General features: G+C 51.5%; 1 protein-coding gene across 1 annotated transcript in view; it reads right to left on the bottom strand.

Annotated features, from left to right (window-relative positions):
• Positions 1-9,534, bottom strand: part of LOC138843266 (uncharacterized) — a 47,341-nt gene extending 37,807 nt beyond the window's left edge. Inside the window, exons 1-6 of the mRNA XM_089299389.1 lie at positions 9,357-9,534; positions 6,649-6,733; positions 4,291-4,526; positions 3,016-3,067; positions 2,037-2,191; positions 105-212 (exon numbers count right to left, since the gene is read on the bottom strand). Of these exons, the coding sequence (XP_089155515.1) occupies positions 105-212; positions 2,037-2,191; positions 3,016-3,067; positions 4,291-4,526; positions 6,649-6,733; positions 9,357-9,534 (814 nt within the window). The remainder of the gene's footprint in view (positions 1-104; positions 213-2,036; positions 2,192-3,015; positions 3,068-4,290; positions 4,527-6,648; positions 6,734-9,356) is intronic.
• Between the last annotated feature and the right edge of the window lie 7,187 nt (positions 9,535-16,721).

Below are 16,721 nucleotides of genomic sequence, written 5' to 3'. Positions count from 1 at the left end.
TGAAGCAGGTCTAACATGTGCTTAGATTCTGTGAAGCTCTGGCCCAGTGGCCTGCCTGTGGAAACACACCCACTGCCAGACTCAGGCCCCTCTGGTCCCCCTACCACTGTCTCTGTCCACGGTGCTGAGGTGACGCTGCAGCATCTGTCGCAGGCTGACGTTGACCACCATGGTCTCCTTCAGATGCTGCTGTAGTTTCTGCATCTCATCTTCTGCAGCAGTCCACCAGGACGTGAAATGAGGGAAGGGAGGAAGAATCTTTGTCACTATGGGACAGCCAGAGGCCGCCTTACAAGATCCCTGCCTCTCCCTACCCCTCTGCCTATGTCATGCTCTCATCAGGGAACACCAGTCCCTGGGTGGGTTTCAAGTGAAGAATGGGCAAGCGCTGAGCACTCTCACAGGACAGCCTCCACCCAAGGGCATGGGAGGTGGAGGAGAGGCAAAGAGGAGGGACAAAGACCTTACAGCCTCCAGGTAAGGCCAGACAGTTCCCACGGAAGCTGTGGCCACCTCCTCGGTGTGACCTGCAGGAACTAGAAATACTTTCCTCTACTACATACCTCGCCCAGACCAGTTCAACACATGGTGAACAGTTCCTCTGCAGCTCACGGTGAAATGTGAAAGGGAAATGGGGATTCCTTCCTAGGAGGATGATCTGAGTAATAAAGGGCACCTACTTATACCTGCCACGTGAAGGAGAGGGAGAAAGACAAGCCTGACGGGGTTTATATTGCTAAGCAAATAGCCCAGTGGGTCCTGAGTGAATTAATACAGTCTCATTCTCCTGCCAAGAAAAGGATATACACAAAAATTCAAAAAAGGGAAGCTGGACATCAAGAGAGAGAAGACAAAGACTGAAGCTGTGTTCTGAACACACACCAGTGATGCTGCTGCCCAGGGGGCTCCTCTGTCCATGCAGGAGCTGCTCTGGCCCCTGGGGGTTTTGGGAGGGGAGCATGCTGCTGGCACCATGGTTACTCATGGCCTTTCTTTCACCAGACATGTCGGCTCTTGGTTTGGATGGCAATGCAGCAATGAGAATAAACCACTCATGTTTCAGGGGAAAAAAAATAGAAACTTTGTGTTGCTGCACAAAGCGTGACATTGTGGCCATTTACCAGGGGTTGGCAGCATCAGAGACCTGCCTTTAGGAAAATCACCTTTCAACTGTCACTCTGATCGGACCTGGGGAGGAGGAAAGGGGACAGGATGCCTGATAACTGAGCAAGGCTGGCAGCATTCCTACATGGTTGGAAAATGCAGGTATTCCATCCACAGACTATAATTATCAAGACCATTTCAAGCACGGGGGGCTGGTGCTGTGCCATAGTAGGTAAGGCCACTGCCTGCAGTAGTGGCATCCCATATGGGGGGAGGGTTTCTAGTCCCAGCTGCTCCGCTTCCGATGCAGCTCTCTGCTGTGGCCTAGAAAAGCAGTAGAAGATGGCCCAAGTCCATGGACCCTGCACATGCATGTGACCCAAAAGAAGCTCCTGGCTCCTGGCTTCAGATCACATCAGCTCTGCTGTTGTGGACATTTGGGGATGGAAGACCTCTCTCTTTCTCTCACTTTTTCTCTCTTTCTCTTGCTCTGCCCCTCTCTGCCAGAATGTAACTCTGCCTTTCAAACTAATAGATAACTCTGGGAAAAAAAAGACCATCTCAGGAAAAGAGCTGTCCCAATAGAGGCAGGTTGTGTACATGGACTGTGGAGTTGGCTGAAACTTTCCCGTGCTCCCTTCACTCTCCTCTATGGGCCGCTGTGCGTGCATCAGATGCTCTATGCCAGTGGTGGCAGGGTGACTCAGGTGAGATGTCAACCAGGAACACTGAAAATCATCTGACCCACCCAGGACTGCACTTGACACCTGAGCCCAGCGCTGTTTTCAGCCTATATGCCTTTTCAAGGAGAAGCTTCTAGGCCTGTCTACACAGATGCTACAGCTCAGTTCAGACAGAAGTGGTGAGCATGCAGAAGGAAGAAGCTACTGGAAGGTTTTGAGCTGTACTTTATTTACAAGAGGAGGACTCACGGCCTGCGTCCTCAGCAGAGGTGGCTTCTTGTGCCTCAGACAGGACGGTGTCTCTACTGGAAGGCTGATCACAGTTGCGCTGGCCAGAAGGAGTCAGATACCGTTCATCCACTGCGTCCTCAGGTTCCACACTCCCTCCCTCCCCCTGGTGCTCTCTGTGGGGCCTGGTGGAGAGGCAAGATAAGAGAGGTCACTGAGGCAACCTGGAAGCAAAGCTCATTACAGGTCCTGATCTGAAGCTCATGGAAGTGGCACGAACACCAGAGAGGCCATCGCATCAAGAGGAAATGTAGCATCCACTTCTGATGGGGCGGGGTGTGCTTAGAGCTGGGGTAGAGACAGCGGCAGGTGCTCAGTGCACTGACCCATAGCTCAGTGTGAAGAAGCAGACTCAGGAACTGCCCTAAATCCAGTAAGAGACCCAAAACAGTGAACAGAGATGTGTAAATAAAGCATTGTATTTCATATTACATGAAATGGCCCATTGAACATTGGCTCCCAAGACAGCAAAACCTCCCTGATTTCTTCCAAGTTTTAGATTTCTCCAGATATTTGATGTCATTTCTGTGTTTTTTTCAAGATAACTTTCTGGGAATGAAACATCTTCCAACAAATCTCAGGAAAACTGTGCAGAAAGAGACAGGCATGTGAATTTGGGGTTCAGTCATGAAGGTTTAAAATCACACAGAAACCAAGGGCCACTATTTTGTTTCCCTTTAGGTCAGACTGACTAAAAGTGAACTTGACACGTTACTAATAAATGGAAACAATGTATGAGCTCCCAGTAGAGCAGGTGACCATTGGAGACAGGACACATCCTTGTAAAATCCATGGACAAAGAGGTCCCATTAGCAGTCTCCGGGTTGGCTTTGCTTGTTGCTCAGGGTGTTAACTTTGACCTCTGTTTGGATTCCTTGCTTTTGGAATCCTGTCTAGTTTTCCTCACTCCATCACTAGCCCCTTTACCATTCAGAGTTACCTTTGGGCCAGGGTCTCCTCTCTGTCTCCAGATTTCTGATCATTGTGATTCTCTGCAAAGTGAGAATAGAAAGCGAGTCAGAAACTAAGCAGGCCCATTCAGACATCACAGACATGGGACTCTATGATCAGAGACTGAACCTTCTGCGTGTATACTCAGAAAGCTCTGGGAGAATTGCCCCAGGAGGCCTCTGGGTTCACCTGGATATCAGAGCCTTGGAAGGATTTCCTATCCCCTGCACAGGGTGTTCCCGATGTGTGTCTACGATGTCTACAGTGTCTTCTTTTCCAGCTCACAGGAAGTAAGATATGTATAAAATTAGATTTGAAAGTATACTGAGTCTCAGGGCCAGCGCTGTGGCATAGTGGGTAAAGCCACCGCTGCCTGTGGTACCGGCATCCCTTATGGGGTCAGTACAGGACCCGGCTGTTCGACTTCCAATCCAGCTCTCTGCTATGGCCTTAGAAAGCAATGGAAGCCCACCCATGCCCTTGGGACCCTGCACCCATATGGGAGCCCCAGAAGAAGTTCTTGGGTCTTGGCTTCAGATCGGCACAGCGCTGGCTGTTGTAGACATTTGGGGAGTGAACCAGCAGATGGAAGACCTCACTCTCTCTACCTCTCTGTAACACTGCCTTCAAATAAATAAGTAAATCTTTGGAGAAAAAAAGCAAAACAAAACTTTTAATCTAGAATCATACATCCAGTGAAAAGCCATTTCACAAATGAAATCTGGCAGCCAGCCTTGGGGTGTAGAGGGCTAAGCCAGTGCCTGCAGTGCTGGCATCCCATAGAGCCACTGGTTGCATTCCTGGCTGCTCCACTTCTGATCAAGCTCCTGCTCATGGCCTGGGCTCTTGCCACCCACATGGGAGACCTGGATGAAACTCCTGGCTCATGCTTCAGCCTGGCCCAGTGCTGCCACTGTAGCCTCCTGGGAAGTGAGCCAGCAGGTGGAAGATCTCTCCCCATCTTCTCCCTCTCTCTCTGTAACTCTGACTTTGAAAATTAAAAAAAAAAAAAAAAAGAGGTCTATTTCCTGCCATGCTCATCAAGATGAAGTCAGTCTTCTGTACTCTTTCTTAGTGACTGTAGATGGAACCCCAGAAAAAATAACTCAAATGAATTACCTGAGTGCTCTGAAAAGTCCACAACACATGTGAATGAAGTGCCACAGACAAGAGCAAAAGAATGAGCTGGGGCGGTAAGGGCATGGTTCTCCCTCCTGTGAGGCACTCTGGAGGAGGAAGGGCCTTTGGAGCTGCAGCCACTTACCCGCCGTGAGCTTTCTGGCAAGGCTCTCTGCCAGCTGGCTTCCTTGGGCCAACTGTTCACAGAATCTCTGTCTGTGGTGGCGGGCAACGTCCGTGCTCCTGAGGAGGCCCTCAAAAGCCTGGCCCGTGTCCTTCAGGTGCTGGGCAAAGAGGGAGCAGACCTCTCTCCCTTCCTGTATCTTGCGCCGTAAGTGGGTGAGTTCTCTGGCCCGAGCCTGAACTAGGGAGTCTTGTCCCCTAAGGTAGGGAAGAAGACAGAAATGTAAGATTGAATGACAGCTCACAGGAGCCTCGGCAGAGCCATCTACTAGAATTGCCAAAGGGCAGTGCCCACGGTGCATGCTGGTGTATGTTGTGAGGCTTGCCTTGGCAGGGGGAATGTGCACAGATGCCCTGTGCTTGTTTGTTTTTGCTATGATTAAGATGCCCTTTCAGTCCCTCACCTCAGCCCACATCCATGTAGTGAACAGCAAGCAGTATGCCAATAGGGCAAGGAACATCTGTGTTGAGCAAGCTCGCCTGCTGGCATTGAGATGTGGGAAGTCCCATAAAGGCCATGAAGGCAACATTCATTAGAATGACATGGAGATAGGCTGGCGCTGAGGCTCACTAGGGTAATCTTCTGCCTGCGGTGCCAGCACCCCGGATTCTAGTCCTGGTTGGGGTGCCGTTTCTGTCCTGCTTGCTCCTCTTCCAGTCCAGGTCTCTGCTGTAACCCAGGAAGGCTATGGAGGTTGTCCCAAGTGCTTGGGCCGTGCACCCACATGGGCGACCAGGAGGAAACACCTGGCTCCTGGCTTCGGATCAGTGTAGCGCCGGCTGTAGCAGCCATTTGGGGAGTGAACCAACAGAAAGAAGACCTTTCTGTCTCTCTCTCTCTCTCTCACTGTCTAACTCTGCCTGAAAACAAAGAAACAAAGAAACAAACAAAAAAACAACAGCAAAAAAGAATGTCACGAAGATGAGGATAACCAGTAGGAATGCAAGGATAGTACACGAGCTTCAGATGATGATTGTGTCATCTCTGTGAGATTTCCTTGTTTTCTAAAGCCTGAAGCATTTCTCATTGCCCCAGTATAGGATGTGAGCTCTGTTGGACAGACATGGCCATGTGTTATTCAGCTTACAGCACTCAGTAGAGGTACACATGGGGCATCCAGTTAATGCTGAGAACCACAGAATCCTGAAGCTGGACCAAGCCTCTAGAGTCACCCACCCTATCAGATGCCTGAATGTTCTCTTTCTGTCAGCCAAGTGGTTGTTCTAACATTGTCAATCTCTAATCCCTAGAAACGCTACAAAGTGTGGGGCAAGTCAAGGCCTACAGGAGAATCAAACAGGGGCTTCAGGCCTGTACCCCCTTCCAAGTCCTATCTCTGTTTGCATGGGTTTTACACACATGACTGTATAGGATCACTTCAGCAAAGTGCTCAAAGACAGTTTGAATGCCACAATCTACCCTATGTTAGAAACTCTCTAGGAAGGGAAATGCTGGCCTTGAGAAAAGTAATAATTCATTTTCCAGGCAATAGCTGCACAATTATGCACTTACTAAATAGCCCTATAGTGCTTAAAAAATTGGTAGAGAGGAAATAGTTTTAAAATGAAAGAATATCTGTAAAAGCTGGAAAATATCTGTTGTAGGAAAGCTCATTAATGGGGCCCGTGCCATGGTGTAAATGTTAAACTGACAGGACACCAGTATCCAGTATGGGTACAGGTTCGACCCCCAGTTGCTCCTCTTCCAATCCAGTTCCCAGATGACAGCCTGGGAAAAGCAGCAAAGTCTGGCCCAAGTGATTGGGCCCCTGCAACCAATGTGGGAGAACAGGAAGAGGATCCTGGCCCCTAGCTCTGGCCATTCCCTGCCCCAGCACTTGAGGTCATCCGGGGAGTGAACCAGCAGATGGAAGATCTCTCCCACCCTAACATCTGTCTCTCCCTTTCTTTGTGTAGCTCTGACTTTCAAATACACAAATAAATCTTTCTAGAAAATGCCATTAGTTACAGTCACCATGTCTATAAGAAAGAGCAAGTCTAGCAAGTACAGCAGATCACTGAGATTCCATGTGTGTCAGAGATGGTGCCAACCACTTTACTGGTGAGTGTGACCTCGTGAACCTCTGCAGGAGATGCTGTCAGCACTTTCCTCTTACAGGTGAGCCAGCCCAGGAAAGTTAAGAAAATGGGTCAGGGACACACAGCTGGACATGCACTGTAGTGTCCTACCCAGGCATTTGATCCGTTTTACCCATATGTTACTTCATGGAGAACCCCACGCCCTACCTCACCCCAACCCCACAACCCCACTGATAGTCATGGATATTTCCACTTCTCCTTGCACAGACTTGCTCCTTACCCCAGCCTCGCAGCTGATCGCATCTCCTCAAAGTCAGGCTTCTCCTCCAGCACCGATGCAATGAGGTCTTTGTACTCCTCACACCCTGAGGAAACAGAGTCGCGCCCTCCTCAGCGGACAGGTGGCCATGCAGCCGAGGTCACTGTCTTTGGGGAGGACGCACAGTCCCCTCCTCCACACAGGAAACCCAGGGACCAGGCTATGTGCAGGGATTGTCACTCCTGTACTCCTTGGACTCCTGAGTGTTCCCCAGTTTAGAGATGAGGAACGAGAAGTTCATGGAAGGTAGAGCAACGTGACAAGAGGACCGGGTTTGAATGAGGCAATGCCAGGGTTCACATCTCCTAGGCCTCATCTAAGTCATGGGCCACTGCAAGCAGCAAGCCCTGGGGCTTCTTCAATGAAACGTTGACCTGGGAATTGCAGCAGTGATTTCCTTGTTTGGGAGGACACCAAGGACTGTAGGACTGATGGTTCTCCTGTGTGGAGTTTCAGTAATCCCTGAATAGTTTGAAGATTTAAAAAACTTTCGTGGGAGCTGCAGCCCATATGGAAGCGCTGATTCAAGGCGTGGCTGCCCCACTTCTGATCCAGCTCCTACTAGTGCGCTCCTGGGATGGCAATGGAAGATACCTCATGTACTTGGAACCCAGCCACCAAAGTGGAGACATGGATGCTGGGTTCCTCACTTTGGCCTGTCCAGCCCTGTCAGTTTTAGCCACTTGGGCAGGGAATCAAGGAATGAAAATTCTCTCTCTTTGTGTGGAGCTTAGAGCTTCTTCTGGGTCTCCCACATGGGTGCAGGGGCCCAAGGACTTGAGCCTTCTTCTATTGCTTTCCCAGGCCAGGCAGAGAGCTGGATCAGAAGTGGAGCAGCCAGGACTCAAACCAGCACCCATATGAGATGCCAGCACCGCAGGCAGTGGCTTTTTTTTTCTTTTAATTTGACAGATAGAGTGAGACAGTGAGACAGTGAGAGAGATAGAGAGAAAGGTCTTCCTTCCGTTGGTTCACCCCCCAAATCTGTGCCAATCCAAAGCCAGGAGCCAGGTGCTTCCTCCTAGTGTCCCACGCAGGTGCAGGGGCCCAAGCACTAGGGCCATCCTCCACTGCCTTCCCGGGCCACAGCTGAGAGCTGGACTGGAGGAGGTGCAACTGGGTCTAGAACCTGGTGTCCACATGGGATGCTGGTGCCACAGGCAGAGGATTAAGCAAGTGAGCCATAGCGCCAGCCCCCCAGGCAGTGGCTTTACCTGCTATGCCACAGTGTTGGCCCCTGTTTTATTTTTAAAGAGAGATCTGCTGTACTTTGAGTCAGATCCCAAACACCAACAACAGCCAGGTCTGGGCACAGGTTGAACACTGAAGCTCCATCTGGGTCTTCCATGAGGGTGTCAGCTATTCACTTACTTGAGCCATCATCTTTTGTCTCCCAGGCTCATTAGCAAAAAGCTGGATCAGAAAGCAAAGGCAAGACTATATCCCATGCGCTCCCACATGGGATGCAGCCATCCCAAGCTGCACTACAGCCCACTGGGCATGACACCTGTCCTGAGGAGCCAGTACTGAAATCAGACATTCCAACAGGGGATGTGGGTGTCCCAAGTGACAGCCTAAACCCTGAGATATCCACCTTTAATTGTAGTACACTTTTGATAATGCGATGTCTTAAAGATCATTTTGCATTTCATTGTCAGGGAAGCTGTAATTTTCACTGTTCACTGTGTATGACAATAAACAGCATCACAGGTTTGAAGCCCTCCCATACTCACACTGATCAACTGAAAAATCATGGTTGAAATTTGAAAGCAAACAACTGCAGTGTAGCAGGTGCCCTCCTGTAGCATCCCTGCCCTCGCAAGCTCTTGTTCCCGTGTACACGACAGGAATTACAGCCTCCCCCTCTTCCCTCTATTATTAGCAGCTTTAAGATTTTCCAGTAGATTTCCGAATGGTAAAGCTGGCTATGGAGACGGGGAGCCAGCACCTACACTGGCCTGGCTTGCGATTGAGACCTGCAGTCTTCTGCACTTGGCCTTGTTCTCCTCATGCTCATGTCTGGGGGCCACATCCTGGAGGGCCACCTGCCCTTGCTGGCTATCTGCAAAGTTCCTGTGCAGGGTGAGACAGAAAGGGTGGCATAGGTCTCAGAGTCTCCTGGACATGGCCTTCTCGTAAGCAGAGAATGAGCAATGGCTTCTCTGCACTTCTGGGGAAAAGAAACTTTTGCAGGCATTAGGGCTTCCCTCTGTGCCTGCCAGGGCTGCTCTCAGTGCCAGATGCCTGGGAACAGACAGTCCCGAGCTCCTTGAAGGCAGGCGGGTATCATTACCCCTTTCAGGCCAAGTGAAGCTACCTGTAGATGGGTGCTTAGTAAGAGTTTGAACTGAATGCTGAGACAGTGGAGCGCACAGCGCTGCCCTGGTTCCTAGGAGCTGACACAGGTTCCTGTGCCAGAAGAAGCAGTTACTGCCTCACCTGGGGTTTTAGTCTCCTCCTCCCTACCTTGTCCCTGCAAACTTTCATCTTTGTGCCTCTGTTTTCTCCACTGCGGCAAGCTGAGGATGAAATACAGGCACCTACCGACCCAGAGTACAGTCAGGAGTTTACTTTGATGAAGAACAGGGAAGATAAAGTAGAGAGTGTCCATTTCTCTGAGGAAGGGAACCCCCACTTCTCAGTCTGGGCCCGCGGCTCTGCAGACCTACCATGCCTCTGCAGGCGGTTGGCCAGGAAGTAAACAGTAGCTCTGGCAGTGAGGAATTTCTCTCTCATGTCTTGGACGTTCTGCTGGCTCCTCTCCAGCTTGGCCCGCAGGTCGTAGTAGGTGTCCAGGGCACTGCTGTTAGCCATTGTGCCAGGAACAGTGCTGGGAGGTACTGCCATGATGTAGCTGTGTCAGAGCAGAGCCAGAGCCTGGACAGGAGAAAGCCACACAAATAATGAGCTACACACACGTGAGTGCACTGTGCTGACAGTGGTCTTGCTTAGTTACACACACATGAGTGCACTGTGCTGACTGTGGTCTTGCTTAGTTACACACACGTGAGTGCACTGTGCTGACAGTCGTCTTGCTTAGTACACACACGGGAGTGCAATCTGCTGACGGTGGTCTTGCCTGGTAAGCTCCTACACTCACCAAGTTGTTCAGCTCTAAGGTGTGAGTGATACCAGATACAATTAGTATCTCTGTAACTCTTCTTCACATCAAAGAGGGGGTGTAAAGAGAGTCAGGAATGCAGATCTCACTCTAACTTACTTTTGGGAGGAACTTTGTCAGCAGCCACAACTCTCAGACTCCTTAGAGACAAATGTGAGGGCCAAGATGCCAGAGGTCTGAGCTGAAGGCACTGCCCATACACAGACGCTGCCAAAAGAGTGTGGCCCGAGGCCCCAGGCTGCCAGGGAACGGTCTGAAGTCACAATAGCAGAACTAGAAGGTGGGGGGTCGTGGACTCTCAGGAACCCGTGTGTTCTTCTGCTCATCCCCAATGGGCACCATCCCCTCCGCAGCACACAGGTCTGTGCAAAGGGGTCTGGTGGCCTAGCAGCTGAGGGGTTGAGGGACAGGCAGACTCGGCCTGGAGTCCTCGGGTCCCCACGGAGAGCCCGTGACGGCCAAACCCTGTTCTCTGCGAAGGGACCCGAGAGCGGCCATCACCGCGACCCTGTCCCTGGGGAGCCCGGAGCTGGATACGCGATGCGATGCCCGCGGGCGGCAGGGGCGGCGGGGGCAGGGTTTTCCCTGAGTGGAGGCGGCGCCGACGCGGGCGCTCCGCGGCCTCCGGCCCACTCTCTCCGGTGGGACTCGGACCCGGGCGTCTGCGGGGAGCGGGCTCCTGCGGCGGGCGGGCGAATGCCACGCGGCTTCCCGCGGCCACCCGACTCCCAACGCACAGGTAACCCTCGCGGCGAACAGTGTGCCTCCTGCTCGCCGGTCCGCGGTGCCCGGGGCTCTGGAGCTCGCAGCGTCGCCCTGTGCGGGCAGAAGCTGTGTCTCTGTGGCGCAGTGGGTTAGCACGTTCGGCTGTTAACTGAAAGCTTGGTGTTTCGAGCCCACCCAAGGACCGCCGTCAGCACTTTTACCCCGTTTGATAATAAGTCAGTGAAATGCCCTCACTCTGTTACCCTCACGGGCTCCTCGCGTCCCCAACGGGGTTCTCAGAGAATGGCTGGTGGGATGTAAACCCTGTAGTTGAGGGGTGCAGATCACCGCCCCTATTACTCTGTGACAGATAGTGCAGGAGCGGTGCCCCTAGCAATTAGGCCATCTGCACCTGTCTGCGGAGATGAGAGAATCTTCCCCTGTTGAGCTGGTGGCTCACATGGGCTCAGGTTTCTGCTGAATCTCAGGAGCAGAGGTTGAGTCTGACTTTATAGGCTCTCTCTCTCTCTCTCTCTCTCTCTCTCTCTCTCTCTCCCTCCACCACCCTCCCTCCCACACCTCCATCTCTCTGTTAACCCCTGCATGGTATTTTCCCACCGGCGGTCTCACTGTGAGTTTCTAGTTTTGATATTATGAACTTCACTTCACTGGTACCTACAGGGATCCATTCCCTGTTTGTGGGTGAGTATCTTCAATTGCCTATCATCCTGTGCCTTCTGGAAGTTCTTGATATTTGAGCCTGCAGCAGAGAAAAGAAGCTCCCATTCTGTCTTTCTAATACTTGGTTAAAAGGGCAGGGTGTGCTTAGAGCTGGGGTAGAGACTGCGGCAGGTGCTCAGTGCACTGACACATAGCTCAGTGTGAAGAAGCAGACTCAGGAACTGCCCTAAATCCAGTTAGAGATCCAAAACAGTGAACAGAAGATGTGTAAATAAAGCATTGTATTTTATATTACATGAAGTGACTCTTTGAATACTGGTTCCTGAGACCACAAAACCTCCCTGGGCTCTTCTACCTTTGAGATTTCTCCAGATATTTGATGCCATTTGAGTTTCTTTTTCAAGGTAACTTTCTGGAAATGAAACATCTGCCAACAAATCTCAGGAAAACTGCAGAAATGAATCATGCATCAGAATTTGGGATTCAGTCATGAAGGATGAAAACTCACACAGAAATCAAGGGCCACTGCTTTGTTTCCCTTTAGGTCAGACTGACTAAAAGTGAACTTGAGACATTACTAATAAATGGAAACAATGTATGAGCTCCCAGTAGAGCAGGTTTCCAATAGAGTTAGGACACATCCTTATATATCCATGAACAAAGAGGTCCCATCTGCAGTCTCTGGGTTGGCTTTGGTGTTGTTGCTCAAGGTGTTAATGTTGAGCTCTCTTTGGATCCCTTGCTTTTGGAATCCTCTCTAGTTTTCCTAGCTCCATCACCAGCCCCTCAGCATTCAGAGTTACCTGTGGGCCAGAGTCTCTTGTCTGTCTCTTTTCATTGTGATTCTCTGCAAAGTGAGAATAGAAAGTGAGTCAGAAACTAAACAGGCCCATTCAGACATCACAGACATGGGACTCTATGAGCAGAGACTGAACCTTCTGCGTGTATACTCAGAAAGCTCTGGGAGAATTGCTCCAGGAGGCCTCTGGGTTCACCTGGATAGCAGAGCCTTGGAAGGATTTCCTATCCCCTGCACAGGGTGTTCCCGATGTAGATGCAGGATGTCTATAGTGTCTTCTCCAGCTCACAGGCCCCTTGCATAGTTGCCTTCAGGATTTCTCCAGCTGGAACCTTCATTTCCACCCCAAAGCTGCCCACCAGAGCGTGGTTTGATTCCCACTAATGCTCCTCCTGCAGACCCCACTGCAGTGTGGTGGGAGAGGACAGGCAACCCTGTCCACCTCCATCCCACCCAGAGTGCAGCCCAGGCACCATCAGGCCTGGGCCTCTGGTGCGCTCAAATGTTCCCGGAGGGAGTCTCTCTCTACAGAGTGATGCCAGAGAAATCCACTTTCCCAACACCAGCATCTGCTTTATCTGGTGCATAACCTGAACACTGAAAGGAAACAACTCACAAGCAAGGAATTCCAACTGATCCATTTTAGTAAAGAGGAAACAAATTCAGCATGGACCAATCACTTGATCAAAGGAAGGGCATGGATGAAATGAATTACAATGCTGAGATGAGAGCTGGCCTGGAAAAAGGGCAACTGGGACAGAATCCAGAGCCCCAGCCAGGACTAGAAAGAACCTGATGTGCCAGCCCTGGTAGGCGGAGGATTAGCCTATAGAGCCACGGCGCAGGCCTGGAAAATCTTTCTTAAAAAATGATCTCAAGTTTCTGGGCACTGCAGGCAGCCTCCTGGAAGAATGGAGCCGCTGTTCCAGCTTCACAGATGTGGCTGAGAGCTAATTTTGAGTTGCTGGACAAGGTCGAGGCCACCACAGCAGCTGGGAAGTCAAGGGGGCTGGAGGAAATCTCAGAGAGGAAAAAGCCAGGAAGGCAGTTCCAGGCATATGTGGAGCTGCGGGAGTTTGGGTGGCTCCAGGCAGTCCTGGTACAGCTAAAGGGACCCAGAGAGACCTCAGCTGCCATCTGCTGAAGGGGAGGTGAACGCAAGCACGTGGGCCTCTCCTATCCATGGGGAGACTGGGTTGAGCCAGGTTTTGGCCTGACCCAGCCCCAGGTGTTGTGCACATTTAAGGAGTGAATTATTGGATAGGGGTCCTCTCTCTATGCCTCTCATTTTCTCTCTGCCTCATTTTCTCTCATCCAAGGCCCTTCCCACACCAGGGTGTGGGGGAAGTGTCTTCCTGGTGCTTACCTGAATCAGCCTGCTAGCCTAGAGGTCTGGAAGCCTGGGGCTTCCTGTGTTTCAGAGATGTCCAGCTTTATGTTGAATTGCCAAAGACAAGTCAGTAGCCGGCGCCGCGGCTCACTAGGCTAATCCTCAGCCTAGCGGCGCCGGCACACCGGGTTCTAGTCCCGGTTGGGGCGCCGGATTCTGTCCTGGTTGCCCCTCTTCCAGGCCAGCTCTCTGCTGTGGCCAGGGAGTGCAGTGGAGGATGGCCCAGGTGCTTGGGCCCTGCACCCCATGGGAGACCAGGAAAAGCACCTGGCTCCTGGCTCCTGCCATCGGATCAGCGCGGTGCGTCGGCCGCAGCGCGCCGGCCGCGGCGGCTATTGGAGGGTGAACCAACGGCAAAGGAAGACCTTTCTCTCTGTCTCTCTCTCTCACTGTCCACTCTGCCTGTCAAAAAAAAAAAAAAAATACAAAGACAAGTCAGTGGACAGGAAAAGTTCATCTTTAGAAAAAAAATCCAACAGCCTTGCTCCCAGCTTCTGCTGTAGGTGAGTTAGCCAGACCCTCACCAGCTCCTCCTCAGCCTCAGTTTAACCTCCGTGCTGCCCCTGGGGAAAATAAAGGTCTTTGCCAGGTCCCGGGATGAGAGTCATATCTCAAACATGCACTTTCACAGACTTGTTACAGCAAAGAGAAGACATTTGCAGGAAAATTCTCCTAAATCCATCTCATAGGAGGGTGGGGCCACAGGGAGAGCCCTACAGTATGAGAGCCACCAGGGTCCTTGGACAATAACAAGACTGTGAGAAGATCATGGTGACAAGGGGCTAAGGACTAACCCCACATGACCTAGAGGTCAAAAGCCTGAGCTGGATACCAACATGTTTTCTGCTATGTCTCAGATTGTCAGGGAAGTCGGAGGGAGGGCTTCCACCTGGAGGAAGCTGGACAAGTTCTACAGGGTGAGCATGACTTTGGCTGGGACAGGAACACGCTTTGCCCGGTGAGTCTTGTCAATGTTCTTGTACACATAGAAGGCCAGGTGGGGGAAAGAAGTGAGCAGAAGCAGAAAGTGGAAACTGCCAACTAAAGAGCAAGGCATAGATCTGGGCTGATGCCCTGTGCCCAGGGGAAAGCAACATTCTGCAAAGTTGTTTCTCCTTAGGGCATTCCAGGGATCTCTTCAGGAAATAACCAAAAATTCTTTAATGAAAAGTGAAAAAATGCTCATTTCTCATTCCTTATGATCATTGAAAGAGGAAGAATTCTATCAATATCTCTTGTTAGGACTCTTCTATGAAGAAGGTTCACGCTTGGGATACTTCTAGACTGGTGACCTGAGCACATTCACATTCCTTGTCATCTCTAGCCAAAGGCTAGAAGCCCCTGGGTACTTTGAAAACTACTAATGCTCCAAACCCACCTGAAGCCACTTCAAACTGAGATTGCTAGGAACGGAAACCAGCCATTTGTGGTAGTTATAGGCTCTCCATGTGATTACAACATGATAGCACGATTAGAAGCTACTGCATACACCTGGTCTAATTCCCACCCTTCTCTGATTCCTTGTCTCTCCCATGATGGGTGTCTTGCCCATGCAAGCAGAACATCTTTAGTCTTCCTCTGCACAGTCTCACATGTGTAACTCTCTGTCATAATTGGACCTTCTGTGGCAAGGATTTATCCATTTCTATGTAGATCTTTAAAAGGTGGCCCCAGAGGGGACAGCGACCATGCAGCTGGGGCCAACGGGGTCAGCTGCTCAGGCTCCCGGTGCGGGGGGACAAAAGGTCACATCACAGCCTCTTTCAGGAAACTCGCTGGGATCTGAGGATCAGCCCAAGGAGAGCCCAGGAAACGGGAGGAACTCACTGTGTGTGTGCACAGAGAGTTGTGTGAGGCTGTGCTGGGACAGAAGGGGTGGAACTCATACTTACCTGGCAGGGGTGACACCATGATCACGCAAGTGGTTCTGTAGGTAGGAAATCACATATGAGCTATGTGTGTGTGACAAAGGCCTAAAGAGTTGACATGTAGGTCTAGCATATGCATCTCAAAGTCATCCCAATAACCTGCCAGGGGCAGCCCAGTATTTCCATCCTGCCCTGCTCCCTCTACCCAGTAACCTGCCAGGTGGGGGTCCCCGCCCCTCTGCCTGATCACCTTCCAGGTGCAGCCCAGTATGTGCACTTCAAACATCCTAGGGATCTTCCAGAGGGTCCCGCCCATCCTTCCTCTAAGCAGGGCAATGGCAGCCAGGCTTCCTGCTGCTTCTGAGAACTTCAGAAGCAAAACTCAGATAGGAACTTTTCGCATTTACATCCAAAAAGTCCTTTGTTCCGGGAAGAGCAGAGGCAGCAAGGCAAGGCCCATCCCCTTTAAAGTCCCTGGCCTCAACCCTCTGCCTGGCAGCTGAGCCACCCGCCTGGCCTGCCCAGGTGTACTCTCTCCACTCAACCATGTAACCTCACTCTCCCCCAGTCTGAGGGACTGACTGGGCTCTCTCTCTCAGGGTCTGTCTGGAGAGGTGCCCATCCATTTTTACTTTGGCCCTGCCCTAATAAACCTTGCTGTTTTGCTTTCCGCTTACTCTCTGTCTCACGCCTGATTTCTTGCTTGGGCCCAGACAAGAACCCTGCCAATCTCTGGTAACCGTGCTCCCAGGGCGAGGCTCGTCCATTTCACTGCGGCAGTGCTAACCCCTGCGACTTCCCCATATGGGGGAAACTCGACTGCAGAATGTGTGGTAGTGGGGACTGTGTGCTCGCTCTCCCCTGATTTTTCTCCAGTTCAAAGAGTAGATGGCCAGGAAGTAAACAGTAGCTCTGGCAGTGAGGAGTTTCTCTCTCAGGTCTTAGACGTTCTGCTGGCTCCTCTCCAGCTTGGCCCGCAGGTCGTAGTAGGGGTCCAGGGCACTGCTTTTAGCCGTTGCGCCAGAAATTGTGCTGGGAGGTACTTCCATGAGGAAGCTGTATCAGAGCAGACCCAGAGTCTGGGCAGAAGAAAGCCACGTAAATAATGAGCTACGCACACGTGAGTGCACTGTGCTGAAGGTGGTCTTGCTTAGTTCCCGTATAAAGATACTCTTGGATGACCCTAAATGTTGCGTGTATCGACAGCGATGAATTCGAAAAGGGTGCTCGGCACTCGGACAAAACTCCTAAGCCTGACGCAGCGTAAGAACGGGCGCAGTCCGGACAGACCAGGGCCGAGGCCAGGGCCGGGGCGCCCGCAGGGGTGGGGTTTGGAGGGACGGGGCGGGCACAGCTGTCACTCTGAGCTCGCCTAGGGTCTGCTGGTGGAGCAGCTGCTGGGCGCGGGGAGGGTGGGGCACCTCCCGTGACGTCGCGTAAGGGTCGGAGCTATGTAGATAGAGCAAGCAT

The sequence above is a fragment of the Oryctolagus cuniculus genome, chromosome 7, assembly GCF_051225735.1.
Source record: "Oryctolagus cuniculus isolate XC-2025 breed Fujian yellow rabbit chromosome 7, ASM5122573v1, whole genome shotgun sequence".
In the NCBI taxonomy this organism is placed as follows: Eukaryota; Metazoa; Chordata; class Mammalia; order Lagomorpha; family Leporidae; genus Oryctolagus; species Oryctolagus cuniculus.
The sequence above is the reverse complement of the archived record's forward strand: the minus strand, read 5'-3'. Positions and strand labels throughout refer to the sequence as shown.